Source organism: Drosophila biarmipes, chromosome 3R (genome assembly GCF_025231255.1).
Source record: "Drosophila biarmipes strain raj3 chromosome 3R, RU_DBia_V1.1, whole genome shotgun sequence".
In the NCBI taxonomy this organism is placed as follows: Eukaryota; Metazoa; Arthropoda; class Insecta; order Diptera; family Drosophilidae; genus Drosophila; species Drosophila biarmipes.
In genome coordinates this window covers 21713161-21729759 of record NC_066616.1, presented here as the reverse complement: position 1 = coordinate 21729759, position 16599 = coordinate 21713161, and the positions used below count along the sequence as shown (strand labels likewise).

The following is a 16599-nucleotide window of genomic DNA, read 5'->3' as shown; positions in this document are numbered from 1 at the left end:
AAATAAATCGGTAACATTATTTAGACAGCTCCCTTTGCATGACATAACATCCCTTATTCCACGACATTCCAGAACCCTTGTTCGGGAAGCCTTTGGTCCTGTCCTGTGAGAGTATCTAGCGATTCGGCGCAGAGAGAGAACGAAGATCGAGCTGCTCTTTGTAGCTTGTCGCTGTCGCCTTGTAGCTGCTGTCGCCTGGCGCTACCTCTTACTATTTGAGCAAAGGGTGTGATGCTTTAACAGAAAAATCTAGGAGGTTCGATTTTATGTATACGAATGTTTGAAAAAATAAATTGTTAAATATAAATTCAAAGCTATATAGACCAAAAAACATTCCTAAGTTAGGAAGTTGGCAAAATTTGTAACAAATTTGAAACCCAAAGGACTAGTATTTTAGATAATAACATGCCTACATATTTTAGGTATATTCAGCCTTTTTAAACTGTTATTAATTTGTGAGTTTAAATTAAGAGGTTTAAATGATATAAATAGAATATACATAAGCATAATATAAAATTTAAAATGTAAATTTTCAAAAATATTTAAGATCCTACATTTCATAAACAATAATCCAGGGTATCCGAAATTTGGGAGCTATCGAGCCTTCGTTTCTTTCGCAGTCGCTGCCGCAGCCCGCGCTGGCAGAGCGATTCAGGAGTGAGAGCGGAGAGCCGCGGACGCGTTCTGAAGTTGGACTCGGGGACTCGCTGAGGCATCGAGCTGAGTCGCCGCTGTGCAGGAAATTCAATTGCGCGCAATCCCTCGGCGGCGGCGGTTGTGTGCTCAGACCACTCCCCAGTGCTAACTCCTGACCAAGAGAAAGAGTAATAATGAGTAAAAAGTGACCAAGTTACTGCGGATCGAGGAAGCGAAAGCCTTGAGCCCCGGCCCACGACGATGGTGTGTTCAACAGTTCCGAGTGCTCGTGTCTGTCTGTCGGTGAGTTCAGTGCGCGCGCTATTTTTATTTGCTAACTGCAGAACAGAACCGTTAGTCGCCAAGTGCCCTCCAAAAGGAAAAAAAAAACTCCAACAAACTGCAAAGGAAACATCAAAAACCAAGCAGAAATCCCCAAAAGAATCTGTGTGCAAGTGCAAAGAGACAAAAAGGAAATTTCAAAAAGAACAAAAAACATTTTGCTGGGTGCGGTGATCTTGAACCCGGGCTCAACGCCGCGTAACGGTGCATCGGCAAGTGCAGCTGGAAAATGGGCGAGGATGGCGGAGAGCAAGGATGAGGATGTTGCTTTTCTTTTGATTGCTTGTGTATCATCTTCGGGGATCTCTGTGCGCCCACTCTTTCGCTGGCGTTTTCCGCTCATTTTCGGAGCCCCACAGCCTCCCAAAAGGTAATCTCCTCCACGGCCCGGCGTTATAAAACTGCCGTTAGTTTTTTTATGCCTAACCGTTTTTGGGTGCAGCCAATGGGCCAAGCCGAGTGACTCTTCGTCCGCAGATAATTACGGCAAAAGGTGCAGAGTTTATGTGGACCATCAAAATAGTTGGGAGTAAAGAGAAGGCTTTTTGCGCCAAATTATGGTCCATATAGGCGGGGAAAATGGCGATTTTCCCGTCGTCTCTTGATTTATTTACATGTGCTTTCCGCTTTTTGGCGGGCCCAGCGGAGGCGAGAGCACAAAGAAATGAGAAGCCATTCTTTGTGCAGAAGTCAAACAAACATTCTGACTCATTCTCTTCGTGGCGCTGCTCTTTTTTTTGTTTTTTGAAGAAAGAGCGAGTGAAGTTAAAGTAACGGACAAGGAGCATCAGCAGCGTCATCGCCCCCAGTTCTCCTCCTCCTCCTGCTGTCACCAACATCATCACGTGTCGCCAGCTCTGTTCTTCGCTTACACGGAAAACAATCTATGATCTATTATGATCTTCAGAAAAATCTCTAAAATATTTTAACAGTTTCTAAAAATGTTGTATATAAAAGTAATATTGGAATTAGTAACATTTTGATTAAAGTAGCTTGTTTCTTCAGCAGTTATCTTATAGGTTTCTCTGTACATTTTTTAATTTTAACCTATAATTCAAAGGTATAATTTCTCCCAGTGCATACTTTTTGCCCTGGCCATCGGCCATGTCAGCGCCTTCATTATAATAATTTTTATTGCTTTTGCATAAATCAAAAATCGCACAAAACGAACCGAGAGCTGGCAATCGTAAAGTGTGGAGAGGCTACGAAACATAAAAGGTGCGTTTTTCGGCTGTCTGCACTAATTTCGCATAATGTTGTTGTTCGCTGGAGCCGCGTATATTTTTTTAAAATTATTTTTCATAAATCCTCGCTCTGCATTTCCGTTACTGTTGCCTTTGTTTTTGTGCCAAATCATTGCGGTCTCTGCATACAAATTCATTAGTGACGGCCCCCATTCTCCGCTCATTCTGCTCCTTTGGAAGAATTCTTCTACTCCCACTCCGCCTTCTCCTCCCACACACACACTCTCGTTTCTGGGAATCGTTGGAGCACCTTTCTTGCAGCGGATTCTGCAGGAACTCACGGTGCCCCCTCGTCGCGGGCCCCTGGGATCTTCAGAGCCTCCTTGTTCTTCGCTTTTCTGCAGAATTATGCTCCAGGCCCTCGGGCAACTTTCTTTTTGTGTGTTTTTCAGTTCACAGTTGATAGGTAGAACAAGACCTTTTCAACTCACCGTACATGGAGGTAATAGAAAAGCCAGAAAGTTCAGGGTTTAGAAAAAATGTAGGAATCAAATGGAAAGCAAGTTTTAGTGATCAACTTAAAATAAAACTTAAAAAAAAAGTATAATTTCTAACAATTCTGACTCTAAATGACGTACATTTCCCTAGCCAGTTCTTCTCCTATTTCTTAGGTCATGTAATCACTTATCGTATCCTATATCAAACTGTCACAATCAGATTTATTGCCGCATTTATTTCCCATAGAGTCCACATAACCTCAATACGCAACAGCGCCCTTTCCCCACATATCAAATTAAACACATCTTTTGTAGCACTTTCGGATTCTACGAAGACCAAGCACACATACAATGAGGTTCACATTTTTTCCAGCTGCTTTATTTCCAATTTTTTGATGCCGGACTGATTATTGTAACCAAAAATGTGACCCGATAGCTCCCCCCTCGTGACGATTTGGTCACTAATTTTGGGGCCCTCTGCTCCGCTCTCTGAACCAAATACAGTTGTCGGTAAAATTTTATTGATCTTCGTTTTTTCTGCACAAAAATATAAAATTGTTTCATGGTCGATGGTCGTTGTGTGTGTGTGCCCGACGAAATCGAAATCTCGCCAAGAAGCAAACGGCAATCGGCAAATCGAATTCAAAACGCGTGTGTGGTGGAGGGAGGAAATCCCAGATCCCAGCAGAAGATCCCTGAAGAGGGCCCAAACAGACGACTCCAGACTTGGGACGCGCCACGACGATAGCAACAACAAAACAGCAATCAGTAAATACTTGGTTTAGGCTGACCAAAGACACTGGGAATAATGTAGGCTTGTTTTGAAGATATTTATTGAAAAAATTAAGATTTTTATGATTTGACACCTGAATTGAACATGTTTCGAGCCATAGATAGGTGTATCCCAAAATTCAGAATGGGAAATCACGATCCTGATCGTAAAAAATGATCATAATCATAAATATTTTCTTATAATCCTTTCTTTTTATCCCAATCTAACTTTGAAAGTTATGCCACAGTATTGGGTCAGTTCTTGGACCACATTTTTCCTCATATAGTAGTAACTTTTTTGTTCCAGTGTAGCCACCGTGCCATGCCAACAGCCACAAAGGGCCGCCCGAAAAATATTTTTATCTTGATATTTCTGTTTTTTCGCCGCTGTTTGTTGTTGTTGCTGTTCTAAATACGCCAAAAGTTGCTTTCGGGGCATAAATATATGTCTTTAGTGCGGCATGTCTGGTTGCGTTTTTGGAACTTGGTAAATGGGGCAAAGGCAAGGGCAGCCGCAGAGGCAGACCAAAGACCGAGCTGACCAAAAAGCTGGACTTGGGATCCCAAAATGCGGCAGGGGCAGAATTCACGGAATTAGTTAACGATTAATGATTGGATATTGATTTCGGTTTTGTGGTCTTCGAGCGGATCTCCTTCGCGCGACTTCTCTCGTCCGTTTCGCTTTTACTACTCATTAATTTCCTTTAACTATCCACGGGGGCATTAAAAAACAGCGCTGAGCAAAATTAAGTTCCTGCCGCAACATCTTAGTCGTTTTTGGCTTCTTTCTCCGTCGAAGGCATTTTACATAGTTTACTTGCCTTGTTGCCGACTTTCTTTTTGAGAGATTCTCTTCCTTATAGCGTCGCTAACTGCTTTACGATCTGGGCAGACATAAAACCCGCTGCCAAGGAAGATAGCGTTCTGCCAGTGCCAGAGGAATGGTATGGGGAGAAACCACTTCGCTCGGTTCAGTTCAGGTAGTATTCTTCGTTTCTGGGAAACTTAATTTGTGCTCCTGGCCGCCATATCAAATTGGCGCTATCGAATACCCAACACGGGCCATACACCATACACACAAAGCCGCTGGCATCTATATGGACAATGCCCCATATAACTATGAGGCACAAGCTTAAAATCTGCTTAGCTCGGTTTCTCCTCTGCGAAATTCGAGGCTTAAATTCTTCGCGAAGAGATTCCATTTGGAGCATCCCAAGGCCCATGCCCGTACCCCAAAACATTTGCGTAGAAACTCCCCGAAAAAAAGAGCAACAGCAACTTTAATTTGTGTGAGAACATTGGTCTTCGGGACTTTGTTCGCCTTAAAGACGCTGGTGATGGCGGTTCGACGGGGGGATTAAGATGGCGCATATTCACCGCCGATCATTAGCTATCAGACCGACTCCTTGGCAACAGGCCCGATTCTTCAGCGCCTAGATGGTGAGCCACTAAAGCCGCGGAGTAATTGAGCTGTTGGGGCCTCTGCCAGGCCCAGTCTTCAGTCTCCCGACGCCAATCTGCCTGCCATTGCTAACGAGATACGCCAAACTATTTGGCAATTAGCGGATAATAACATTAGCTCACACATTTGCAAAATAATGAGAAACTTTGGGGAAAGATGGCTTGCCAAGAGATTGCAATACACTACGCGATTCCAGAATTCTACTCGGGAATTCTGCTAGAATTCTACTATGATAAAGATACAGAAATCATTTCCAACAGCAATGCTGTATTCGGAAACCATGTTCCGGTTAATTCCCATTTCCCCAAAGACAATTCCCCAGCGAAAAGTTACTTTTAAAGAATTTAATTCTCATATAAAATGAATGAATCAAGAAAAGATTAGAGATTATTTTATAATTCTAAGAAAAATTTAAAAGAAATTGCTTTATAAATGTGAAGATATCGCACTTAATTATTATAAAACTGCCGTTAAAAGCGGTTAGCAAATCCGCACCTGTGCCAAATTGAGATAAATTTTATTTTGCAATATAAAGTAATGGAATCAAGTCAAAATTCGCTTTAAACCCAGTTGAGAGCGGCTATTTGACGTGGGACACAGCCTGCTTTTAAAGTTTTTTTTGCCATTAAACAAAGTCTTCTGCCACATAACCGAGTTCTGCCAACACTCAAGAACCCGCTTGAAATGAACAATAATTTCTGATCATCCCGGTGCGTCTGGGGAAGATTCCTTTGGCACTGAGCTCCGGCGCACAGATGTGGGCAATCAATTGGAGAACTCGCAGAGCGAACCCCAATAAACGATGCGCTGATGGCCGACCATTTGGACTGATGACTGCACCACGTCCAGGGAGAGTGGCCCATATTATGCCATAACGATAGCCACCAAATGAGTGTGCTTCGACTTACAAGAGAGGTCTCCTACAGGCAGGGAAAATAAAAAGCATTTCTGGGTGATGAATACCTAAAATCGATTAGAAAAGGTGTTTTACAATTCAGTTTTTAGCAAATATTACTCTAAGATCTTAAGTATTTTGGTAAATCAGCTTTCTTCGTTCTTAGTTCTAGTTCATAATTCCCATTCTTCTCACTTTTAAGAGCCATCTCTCCCAGATTGAAGTAGACTTTTTGCCAGTGCAGATATCGCCTTGAAAAGGGGTTGGCGGATCTCAGGAGACATGCCCACTTGTGGTGCAGTGCGCCAACTCATATTAAACCACCGTTATGCATATCAGCCACACAATTCTACAGAAAAGAACAGAAGAGTTGGGGCAGGGTGTGGAAGAAAGCCGGGGAAGAGATCGCCACATATCGAATGGAGATTGGCGTGGCCGTGGCGTAACCCTTTAATTATGCCACATACGAGTACGAGTTAGAGTCTACAATCCACCAAGATCGTTCTAAGCCGGGTTTTGGGGATTGGAATCGGGATCTCGGGATGTCGGGATCTCGGGCTCACCTCTCGCCGTCAACGCCTTTCGAATGGCACTCTGGGCTGGTCTCCGTCTTGCTCTTGGTCTGGACTCTCGGGTATAACTCCTCTGCTACTTTCTAAAAATCTGTCCGGGAATATAAATTGCAGCCACGTTCTCGCTCCTCTTTGCTGGGTGCGAGTCAAAAATTCTGCAGCACTCTGTGGCCGCATCTTAATTGCATTTCGATTACGCGGCTGCGGCTGCAAAAACAAACCAACCGAAAAAGAAAATAGTCTCGGAAGACGGGGAAGAAGCTGGAGCAAATCAAATCTGCGAGTGTTTGCCAAGGTAACAAATATTGCTGGCAACATGTTGCACTTGCGAACAGGCCCGCAGCAGTGGGTAGGAGCTGGCGTTGCGGCTTGAGCCTGCTGCCAAATAGACAACAGATGAGACAGCCAGGCACGGCCCAGTCCCCATCGCTGGAACGCCTTTTATGCTGGGTCTGCATCCCGAACCCAAAAACAGGTTCCACCGACCATGGCCACGGCGATGGCCAAGTCTGGGGAGCCTAGAAATTGTAACAGCCAAGAGCGGAGGTTCGGTTCTCAGGCGGCAGACCTTTTCTTGCTGGTCCTGGGCCCATTTAATACAGTTATTTTTATTCGCGGCCCTCGCTCGTTCTACAGTGGATATTCTAGAGGATGAACTCGGCTTACAATGTGTTGCCTAGGCCGCAAACCAAAGTTATCAAAGTTTATCGTAGGGTTATATTATGAGATATATTATATACTAAATTCTTTTTTTGAGAGCTCTTTAGAAGAGCTTTTAGAATTTGTTAAATATTTTTATTTTCCTCTCATTTTCCTACACTAATCTTTATTGTTTGTGTGTCTTTTAAGCTGTTGTTATAAAGATTTCTATTTTCCAGACCCCTAAGATTTTATTATCTCGGTGAATAGAAGAACTAGTTATAAGGGGTAGAACTAGTTATAAGGGTTTTGTCGTGGCACGTTGCACTGTATCTCCTTCTCCTGGAGAGGCAACAAGTACATCAACAATGGGAAATGCAAACGGTTTTTGGCTGGAAGTCATGGCCATCCATGACCATTGCCGTTCACTTATCCCCGGCTGCCATCGGAGCCTTCGATGCGATGCTTTCTTTGGTCTGCCACTGCGGCTCCTGCTGCCTCTCGAGTCATTAAAAATGATTCTACTCAAACTAGAACAGACCAACGGGCAACGGGCAACCGAAAGGCTGGCGATTCTGGCGCAGAGGAGGAGAAATGGCCATCATAAATGCGCAGAGGAGAAAGGCCAGCAAGCCGAACTGTGAATGCCCTTAATGAGCTCATCTTTTAAGGCTGAGGGGCGCAAAGAGAGAAGCTTGCGAAAGACAAATGGGTTTCGGAATGAAGTGATGGGAATGAAAGCCTTACCAAGAATAAACAGTGCCAGAGTAATAAAAATAAATTTATGGGACATATTTTATTTGAAAAGCTAGACTCGCAAATCAATTGGATTTATTACGTTCTCTCCTCAATTAAAGCAATTAACATACCTTTGCTGAGATCGATGAGAATGGAAGACCGCCTATTATGCATTCTGTCCAACCCCCTCATATACTTCTATCGCCCCAAGGCAAATATCACCTCCTTCCGAACTCGCTCGCCGCCAATTCCTTCGGGGATTTTCGATCGCGATATGGAGAAAAGTGTGTTATTGCTGACTTGTCAGCTGTTGGCCTGAGCAAATATTATTACACGATATGGTGCACCACCACCACCACCAGCACTCCACTCTGTGGCGATCCCCACCGCCGAGGCACCCCAGTTGCCCACCCCTTTCGCGATCCCAGCAGCTTTTTCAATGAATTATTAGTTATTTCAAATTTATGTGCCGTGCTGTGGCTCATTCTACGGCCCTGGCTCTTTTTTATCGTGCGTCTATTTGCGTTTCCGCTTTCCGATCTCCCAGACTCGGACTTGGGGTCTCCTCTGGCTCTGGGCCTGGGCCTGGGTCTTTCCTTTCATTTGCTCAATGGCGAAGGAGAAGGCCCCGAAGACCGAAAAAGAGAGTCTTCGTGCCGTTGGGGGCGTATTTGCCTAACAAAAATAAATAAATATGAATTTATTGCAGCGTTTGTTCATTGCTGGATTCGGTTTTTTTTTATTTTTTTATTATTTTCTATGTCGCAGGGAACCACATTAAAACCTAATGCCCGTCTTGGCCCCCAGCAGCGATCGAATAAACAAATGCCGAGCGCAAGCTCCGCTTCGCCATTCGCCCAAAACGATATTATTAGTACTATTATTTGCTGGATTTCATTTGGGGCAGATAAGCTGGGGCTCCGCGAGTCAGTTGGGAATCTCTGGAAAAGTCCGGAAAAAGGGGCAGCGCGGGTGGGTTTCTGTTTTTGTAATTCTTTTCTGCTGCCCTGGCAATTCTTCCGTCTTTTTTCTGTGTGTTTGCTCTCCCCCGCCTCCGAGTGGTTCTGGTTTCTACGAATTTGTCACGCTTTGGATTTCAAATTTTGTTGATGTTAGCCAACTGTTAATGGACCCCGCCGCAGCAGCATACTTTCAGATACATACAAGCTTCCTCTGGCCAAGTGATGTGAGGCGTAAGTAAAAGGCATTTAACGCTTGATTTTGCCCGGGGTTTAGGCTTACCTGCTCTCGATCCCATCCGAGACTCCCACTCCTGCGGCCAGGACTATTGTTGGGCAGCTCAGGCCCGCACAAAGGACACTCAAGTAGGGGCGGAAATTTAATATGAAGCGCTGCTTACTTTTTGTGTTCTCTGGTTTTGGGAAATATGAGATTTTTAGGCTTTGATCGCTGCCCCCATTGTTTGCCTACCTGCCTACCTGTTGCTGGTATTATTTCTTACATTTTTATCATGATGCTCACTGTACTTGCTGAAACTTTATATTCCTGAATCCGCAATGGCGGAGGCGTTTTCTGCCGAATACGAATATGAATTTCCCGTAGGACGGGAAGGTGTCAACGTTTTGCATTTCGAATAAACATTGCACTTGTCCCGGCCTATGGGCGGTTTGTAATAAACAACATGAACTACTTTTAATAATTAATACATTTTAGTTTATAAGAAGTAAAGCCGTGCCTGGAACTTTATCTAATAAGCTATTTTCTGTCTTTTCAGATCTCAATTTGCAATCAAAAGCCTGTTGCGAGGGCTGCTATTTAAGTTTCTGGCCTAGGTATCTTCTAGCCATATAACATATAAACCCATTTTATAAACCTTTTTCGGTGGAAAAATGGAGTTAACTACTGAATAGTCGTGCATCGATGAACTCAAATCTTTGTACATACATATATCGATGAAGCACCGTCCTGTAGCTCTAAGAAAAACTGGTTTAATGAATTCAATCCTGTCCGGAGACGAAGTTCTTGATGGTCGTCCAAAAACCGTGCAAGATGGACTTGTGATAAATATTCGCAATTCATTAGTAGGCCAGAAATATATATAGCAACCCTCGTTTTGAAATACTGGTGAGTTAACTTCCTATTTGTTTCATGTATTGTAACCCGTTTTTATGTATTCAAACTCATCTCTCACTTCGTGCACATGTTTTCACCCTCAATGTATGATATTTCATAAAAAACATTTCAAAAATTTACCAAACGCGCGCGCAATTTGGGTTATTTTCAACCCTTTTCCGTTATGAAAATGTCCGCCCCGGGGTTGCCACTTTAATTCGAACTGACAGCGCTGCCACCTGGCGGGGCTGTGTGCTAGAGATGTGCACGTGATAATTGTGTTCTATGAATGTAAAGTGTTGTTCCGGTGAAAAAACAAGTTTTATGAATATACAGAGAACAAATATGATATATGCTTGAAAAGGAGAAACTAATGTGGCGGAAAAACGTGTGATTTGTAACTTTGTTATTTGATTTTAAAAACGCCTAGTTGCGCGCGCCTCACGCTCGCATCTCTACTACACGGGGTTCGGCGCCTGTGTGAGCGAGAGGGTGGATGCGCGCGTGAGCGAGTGTGAGTTTGTCTGTTCTGTCTCTGTGTCTGTGTGCCTCTCTGTGGGAGTGTGTCCGCCTGCGTGTGTGTGTGTGTGAGTGAGTGCCGCTCTCTTGCGGCTTGGCTCGTCCGTAATTCGTAAAATATAAAAATAAAAAATTTGTTCAGTTTCAGTTTAAAAAAAATTCTCACATCGACTAGTTGTGCGTGCAGGCAAAAAGACAGAGCATCGCGAGCAGCGCCAGAGAGCGGAGAACATCGCCGTCGTCGTCGCCGTCGCCTCGGCACCGAACTGAACTGAGCTGAAAACCAACTGAGCGTCGTGTGTTGCGCAGGCAATCTTAATTAATTTATTTACGTCTATATTGATTTTTTAAAGTAACAGAGTAACAGCCACAGCCACAGTTAGCCATAATAGCCAGCTAGCAGGCAGAGGCAGGCGCAAGGCGAGGCGGAGCGAAGAGCGCGCGCGTTTTAGCAGGCATTAAATATATAAAAATACACACTAAAATCAAACCTCGAGGTGAGTGAATATCTATAAAAATAAATTAAGATATATTTTATAAGTTCCGAATGCTAACATGCCTTGCCGTGCTAGGCTAACAAATAATATTTCTCGATGGTTTGCTTTCTTTTTTTTTTTTTTTAGTTTTTAGTTTTCTATTTGCGCACCGTAGATTAATAGTAGTCTGCAATTGTTTATTTAAAGTTTATAAATGCCACTTTTTATGTTTATCTGTGTGAGCAGCGCAGCTGGCGTCGCTTAAAATTAATATCAAGCAGTTGCGAGAGCGTTTCTGTACTTTCTGTTTTTTTGTTTTCTTGTTTTTAGAGGTAGTTTGATATTTTTACGGTATTCGCTGGCTTTGTTTTTATTGCGCTGCTGCCGTCGACGCGGACAGTGCGCGTCGTTCGCTTAGCACCCAGAAAGAGCGAAAGAGCGCGCCGCAGATGCAGTTTTGTTTTTATGTACACACCTACGCACGCGTATATATACATGTAAACGGCTGCGGCTGTGTAAAAAGCATGTACATGTCGTGGAAAGCGGATGCAGATTAGGGATGGCAAGCATCGATTTATCGAGGCGGTTATCGTTAGTTTTAACTACTATCTCAGCGTTGCTTTTATCGCTGCGAGCCTTAGCCAGTGGAGTTTCTTTGATAGTTTGTTGGGAAACCGGTAAGCGAGTGTGTATATCCTGAAACAGGATGCAGAGGAGCGACAGGATGGATAGCTACATCGATTTATCGAAGTGATACGTTGGCACAAAAGCCACTAAACCGTTTCAACCGTAGCCAGCCCCCATGGTTTTTAGCCTATCATGTTGCCTCTTTTATGAACTTCTTGGCTACCCAACGTTGTTATTTAATTGTTTATGCTCCCTTATGTTGAAAAACCGGTAACTATGTATGTATATCCTCAAAAATATTCCCTCCTTTCTGTGTTCTTTTCATTCGCTGGATCTTTTGTTTCTTTTTTTTTTAAGATATTTAAGCAACATCAATTATCTTTCGTTTTTATGAGTATACGCAGAACGGACAAGGGAAATACTTTATTCTAAAGGACGGGGTGATATCAGAATAATTTTTAACATTACTGTCGGCAGTTCATATCAGCTCTGAAAGCGCTTGTGAATTCCGTATTAATGAAATTTGCATGAATGAAAGCAAGCACATGATTAAATAAAACTACAAACTGAAATTTAATAAGTTAAATTATAAAAAATCAGTAAGCCTGGCATTAAGCATATTTTATCATTAACAAAAAAGGAACTTACCAATCCCTAGTTAAATTAATCAAAAAAAAATACTTTTCTTAATGGAAAAAAAAAACTTAAAGTCTGCTCTTAAAAAAATCAAGGTTGAAGGTGAATCTGGAGGAGGAATGGAGCACCTGTCCCATTTGTATCCCCCGCAACTGCCGAAGGGGCGTGGCCGGCCTCGGGCCACATACGCCCAGACGGGCGAATTCGATCTGGGTCTGATCCGGGAGTACCGATCGCACCCGGTGCTGTACGACCGGACCAACAAGCGGTTCAAGGACAAGCTGTATGTGGCCCAAATATGGGATCAGATGGCCCACAAGCTGGGCTACGACGGTGAGCATGGCTTGATGTCGATTTCCACCTGGCAGGGATTAATCCTGGCTTATTGCCAATCTTATTTTTAGCGACCAGCTTAAGGGAGCGCATGACCACGCTGAGGAATCGCTACAACATCGAGAAGCGACGCGTCGAGAACGGTCTTTCCACACAGGCTTCCCAGTGGCCCCTCTTCGAGAGCCTCCAGTTCCTGGGCGATCACATTCGGCCCAGGCGCAGCTTTAAGAACATGAGCATGAAGGAGGAGGACGAGGAGCCCTACGAGGTGGACGACTGCCAGAGCGACAGCAACGGGCACATGGCGAGCGTAAAGGACGAAATGGAGGACGACTGCACGATCTTCGATTGCGAGCAGGCACTGCCAGTGACCACAGTGCTGGGGTGAGTGCGCAACCCCTGCTTGTGGCCCACTCCTCGCTAATGACCAGACCTGATCTCTCTCTTTTTAGGATCCCCCTGAACACCTCTGACGAAGCCAACAAGAGCCAGCGCTCCATGAACGGCGACATGGCCAATGGCAAGGGCTACAATCATTTTGCGGAAAGCTATCAGCGACGACAGCAACAAAACCAGCCGGAGTACATCATCAGTAGTCCGATGATCAACCATCCCAGCAAGGGCATGAAGCGCGGAGGACCGCCGTTGGACGATCATCCGTCGAAGCGCCGGACAGACGAGGGTCTGTCGATATCCGGTTTCTATCCCACACCACCTCAAGCACCCCCCTTGCCGGCGGCCTATGCCAAGTTCCGGGGATTCGGCGAGTTCATGTGCCACTCCCTGTGCGACATGCCGGCGGCTACTGCCTTGCGTCTGGTGCAGAAGTTCACCCGCGAACTGGTCCAGACCTCCATCCGCAGCGAGGGCAGCGGCGGCAAACGGAAGACCGATCAGGCGGACGCGGCGGATGCGGCGGATGCGACGGATCAGGTCGACCAGAGCAGCGAGTCGCAGGAGGAGGACGAGTAGATTTTAAGTTGCAATTTTTAATTACGGGTAGGGATATTGGCACGCGTGCCTACGCACTTATGCATTCGGCATATGATGGCCGCATTAATGACAGAATCGATTACTCCATATATGTTTTAATTATACTCTTTTAAGTCTTCTAGCCTCGCAGTAACCGGGGTGGAAGATCCAAGCATTGCATTTCATTTATTAACATAATGGACAAAATACACTTATTTGCTTTGTTTTAAAGGCAGGGGAACGGGTCGACTAATCCAAATTGATCAATTTTCAGATTTCGGCAAAAGCATTATACCCTATCTGTAAGATGCACATCTGTAATGGTATAGAATCCTATAAATCCTATATAAAGGACCATACATATTTTAAACAATAACACATTTCATGGTTTCATTGATGAGTCGCGAAGATGCAAGGACCAGCCTAAGCTCTTTGGGATGAGAGTCGTTTTTTGGATCATAAAACCAATGACCTCCAAGGCTGACCCCTTCTTCGGCAACGATCTCTAATAGACCATTATATGCCAAAGGACTATATGATTGCTGGTCCTATATGCATAGTAAAAACGAAATCAGAAGTTGGGGATACATTTCATTTTCCTCCTGAGAGGCTGAAAAAGTAAACAATAGAAAAGGTCCTTAAGTTTGATTACTTTCTGTATGCGAGAACCACCCCAAAAGCTTCTGAAAGCTCCCAACTAGGAATGATTGCTTGCGGTCCTTGGTCCTTGAAACTGTGAACTTCTCAGGATGAACTTTAGATACTAACATCCCAGGAAGAAAATTCGTGCTGGGGAAATTTTTCAAACCAGTTGTGCCGGCGGCCATGAAGATTGCAATGGATTGCTTACGATGGCAATAGAATTCCTACTATTATGATCTGCTTTATGCCACCCAGAACCATCGGAGGTGTTCCCGAGTAGGATGCTGATTGATGTCGTGGGTCGGCCAACGCATTAACAAGACTGGCATAGTGCCAGAAATGTGTGCCGGGGCAAAAACTGGAACCTGCGTCGCAATGGGCAGCGTGGTCATTGCCAAATGAAGCCTGAGTAGGCACATCTCCATTTGGCCAAAACTGGGTGGGGCCTCCCGGCCATTTCTATGCGCATTTCCCCTTGTTTTCTTCCCTCTTTTTTAATAATGCGTCTATATTTCTTAATTAAATTACAGCTCCTCGCGTTTGGGAGTGAGTGTGTGCGTGTAATTACAGTGTTTATGTGGCTCTGGACATTCCTGGCTCCTTTTCCCAGCTGGCTGGCTGACTTGGCTTATTGATATCGCCAAGGCAAGGTACCCACGGATCGCAAAAGGTGAGTGGAGTGGAGTGGGGTGGGGAGGGGAGTGAAGTGCATCCCAGATGAGAGTGCAGTGGTGCATTAAAACGTCACCTGATGTAGGCCGTGCCCAGTTGCTATTTGTTGCTGTTTGGAAATACATATTGCACTAGTCCCGGCCTGCAGTGAGTGTCGCAGTCGACGATCTACACGAAGAAAACGAAAGAACTGTTTAAAAAATATTTAATTATAGTTCTAAGATTTAGTATTGCTAATATAAAGGTATATTATATTTCAAGATGAGCTATAAAGTTTAAGTTTAATCACATGCAATAATTAAAAACGTGGTGATTATAAATAACCTATTCATAAGATACATTTTTTAATACAAATCATCATTTTTGTAGTTTTATGGTTTAAAAATTATTAAGACATCGAAAAAAGTAGTATTTCTGTAAATTGTATGATCGACATAAATATCTATGGGGCAGCCACTGCTCGGGGCTCCCTTAAAATCCTTTAAAATATCATAGAAAAATGTATCTTAAAATGTAAATGTATCTTATATATTTTCGGCAATGTATCTTAAAATACATAGTTATTAAAAAATGTATCTTAGCATTTTTTGAAAACCATGAAAATTAAAGTATTTTGCAAATAAAAAAGAATAATATAAATATTTTATTTACTTCATATAAAGGAGCTTAAGGAAGGGTTTAATAGCCATTATTATAATACTCAATCCTGATACTGATCTCATGGTAATTTGATATGTATAAGCACTTATTATTAAATATATGGAAAACAATCTGTATCCCCTATTTTTTCCCGTGCAGTCGGACATCTTAGCATTAACGTAGACGCTAACTTAATGCTAACCGCACCACCAGAAACCATAACCATGGCCATAATGCGGTGCGGTGGGGCGGCATTTTGCGTGCTGCTGTTCGTCAAAGTCAGCACCGTCTTCTCATCTTCCCATCTCGACTGTCCTGGGCCCTGTAATTATATAATTTAATCAAATTACTTGCATATGTTGCCAAAAAAACGCAAAAAAAGGAAACGCCGAAAACTAAGGCCCGAAAAAAGACGCACTCGAGCGGGAAGGAAGACTTGAGAAATGGCCAAATGCGGGCCAACATAAGTGGCAACAGAAGTGAAAATAAAAATAAGAGCCAGCGACAGCAGCTCCTGGCGGCTCCCAAATGGTTTATAGCCGCATTTTTGACAGTGAAATGTGCCTGCGTGCGTTTTCTGTTTTCTTCCAGGGGGAGAAGGGGCCAGGAGAGATATTTGCGTACTTTAGCATTCATCATCATTATTCTTCGGATGCGGTTGCATTTTAAATTTTTAGGCGCAGCTTAACGTGTCGGAAGACTTGACAGTTGCAAATTGCAGATTGCAACCACATCAGCTGAGGGTTGAAAGCTGCAAAAAGCACGCTATAATAATAATCGTTAGGTTAGGAAGGAGTTTTCGTACTGGCCATTAAGTTAATCTGGTATGTTAAAATAGCTATCTTTAAGAAAGAAATTAAATAAAAGCAAGACAAATTATGAAGTATTTGGAAGTAAAGATTAATGAGTTAACAAGAAACGGTACACATAACTAATAAGTTAACTTGGTAGACCAGAATACATATACTGAAGAAAGATATTAAATGAAATTTGGACAAAATATGGAGTATTTTAAATTATAAAACTGCGCAAAAAATAAAACATTTAGGAAAATACATCTAAATAATGATGATGTATTATCTGCAGGAATATATAGTCACATGACTATAATTATAGCATGAAACAATTTTAAAAATAGCTGTTTTTCAGAGAGATTAAATAAATGTTTGACAAGTTATAGGGTACTTAAAATTATAAATTAATTAGCTTCCGAAAAATAATATGTACAAAATAGAGCTTAAAGTGATTATAATGTGTTTACGTCCTAGAAGTGA

General features: G+C 43.2%; 1 protein-coding gene across 4 annotated transcripts; it reads left to right on the top strand.

Annotated features, from left to right (window-relative positions):
* Window positions 1-738: 738 nt before the first annotated feature.
* LOC108026326 (uncharacterized) lies at window positions 739-13587 on the top strand. 4 transcript variants are annotated; one of them, XM_050889560.1, is made up of 6 exons: window positions 754-939; window positions 9472-9821; window positions 10471-10825; window positions 12163-12400; window positions 12472-12784; window positions 12853-13587. In XM_050889560.1, exons 4-6 carry the CDS (start codon window positions 12187-12189, stop codon window positions 13370-13372), a joined length of 1047 nt encoding a protein of 348 aa, XP_050745517.1. In that variant the 5' UTR covers window positions 754-939; window positions 9472-9821; window positions 10471-10825; window positions 12163-12186; the 3' UTR covers window positions 13373-13587. The 4 variants fall into 4 exon arrangements, with proteins under 4 accessions (XP_050745518.1, XP_050745517.1, XP_016952707.1 ...); XM_017097218.3 differs by having other exon boundaries at window positions 759-939; window positions 12142-12400; XM_050889561.1 differs by lacking the exon at window positions 9472-9821 and having other exon boundaries at window positions 739-824; window positions 10682-10825.
* The last annotated feature ends 3012 nt before the right edge of the window (window positions 13588-16599 follow it).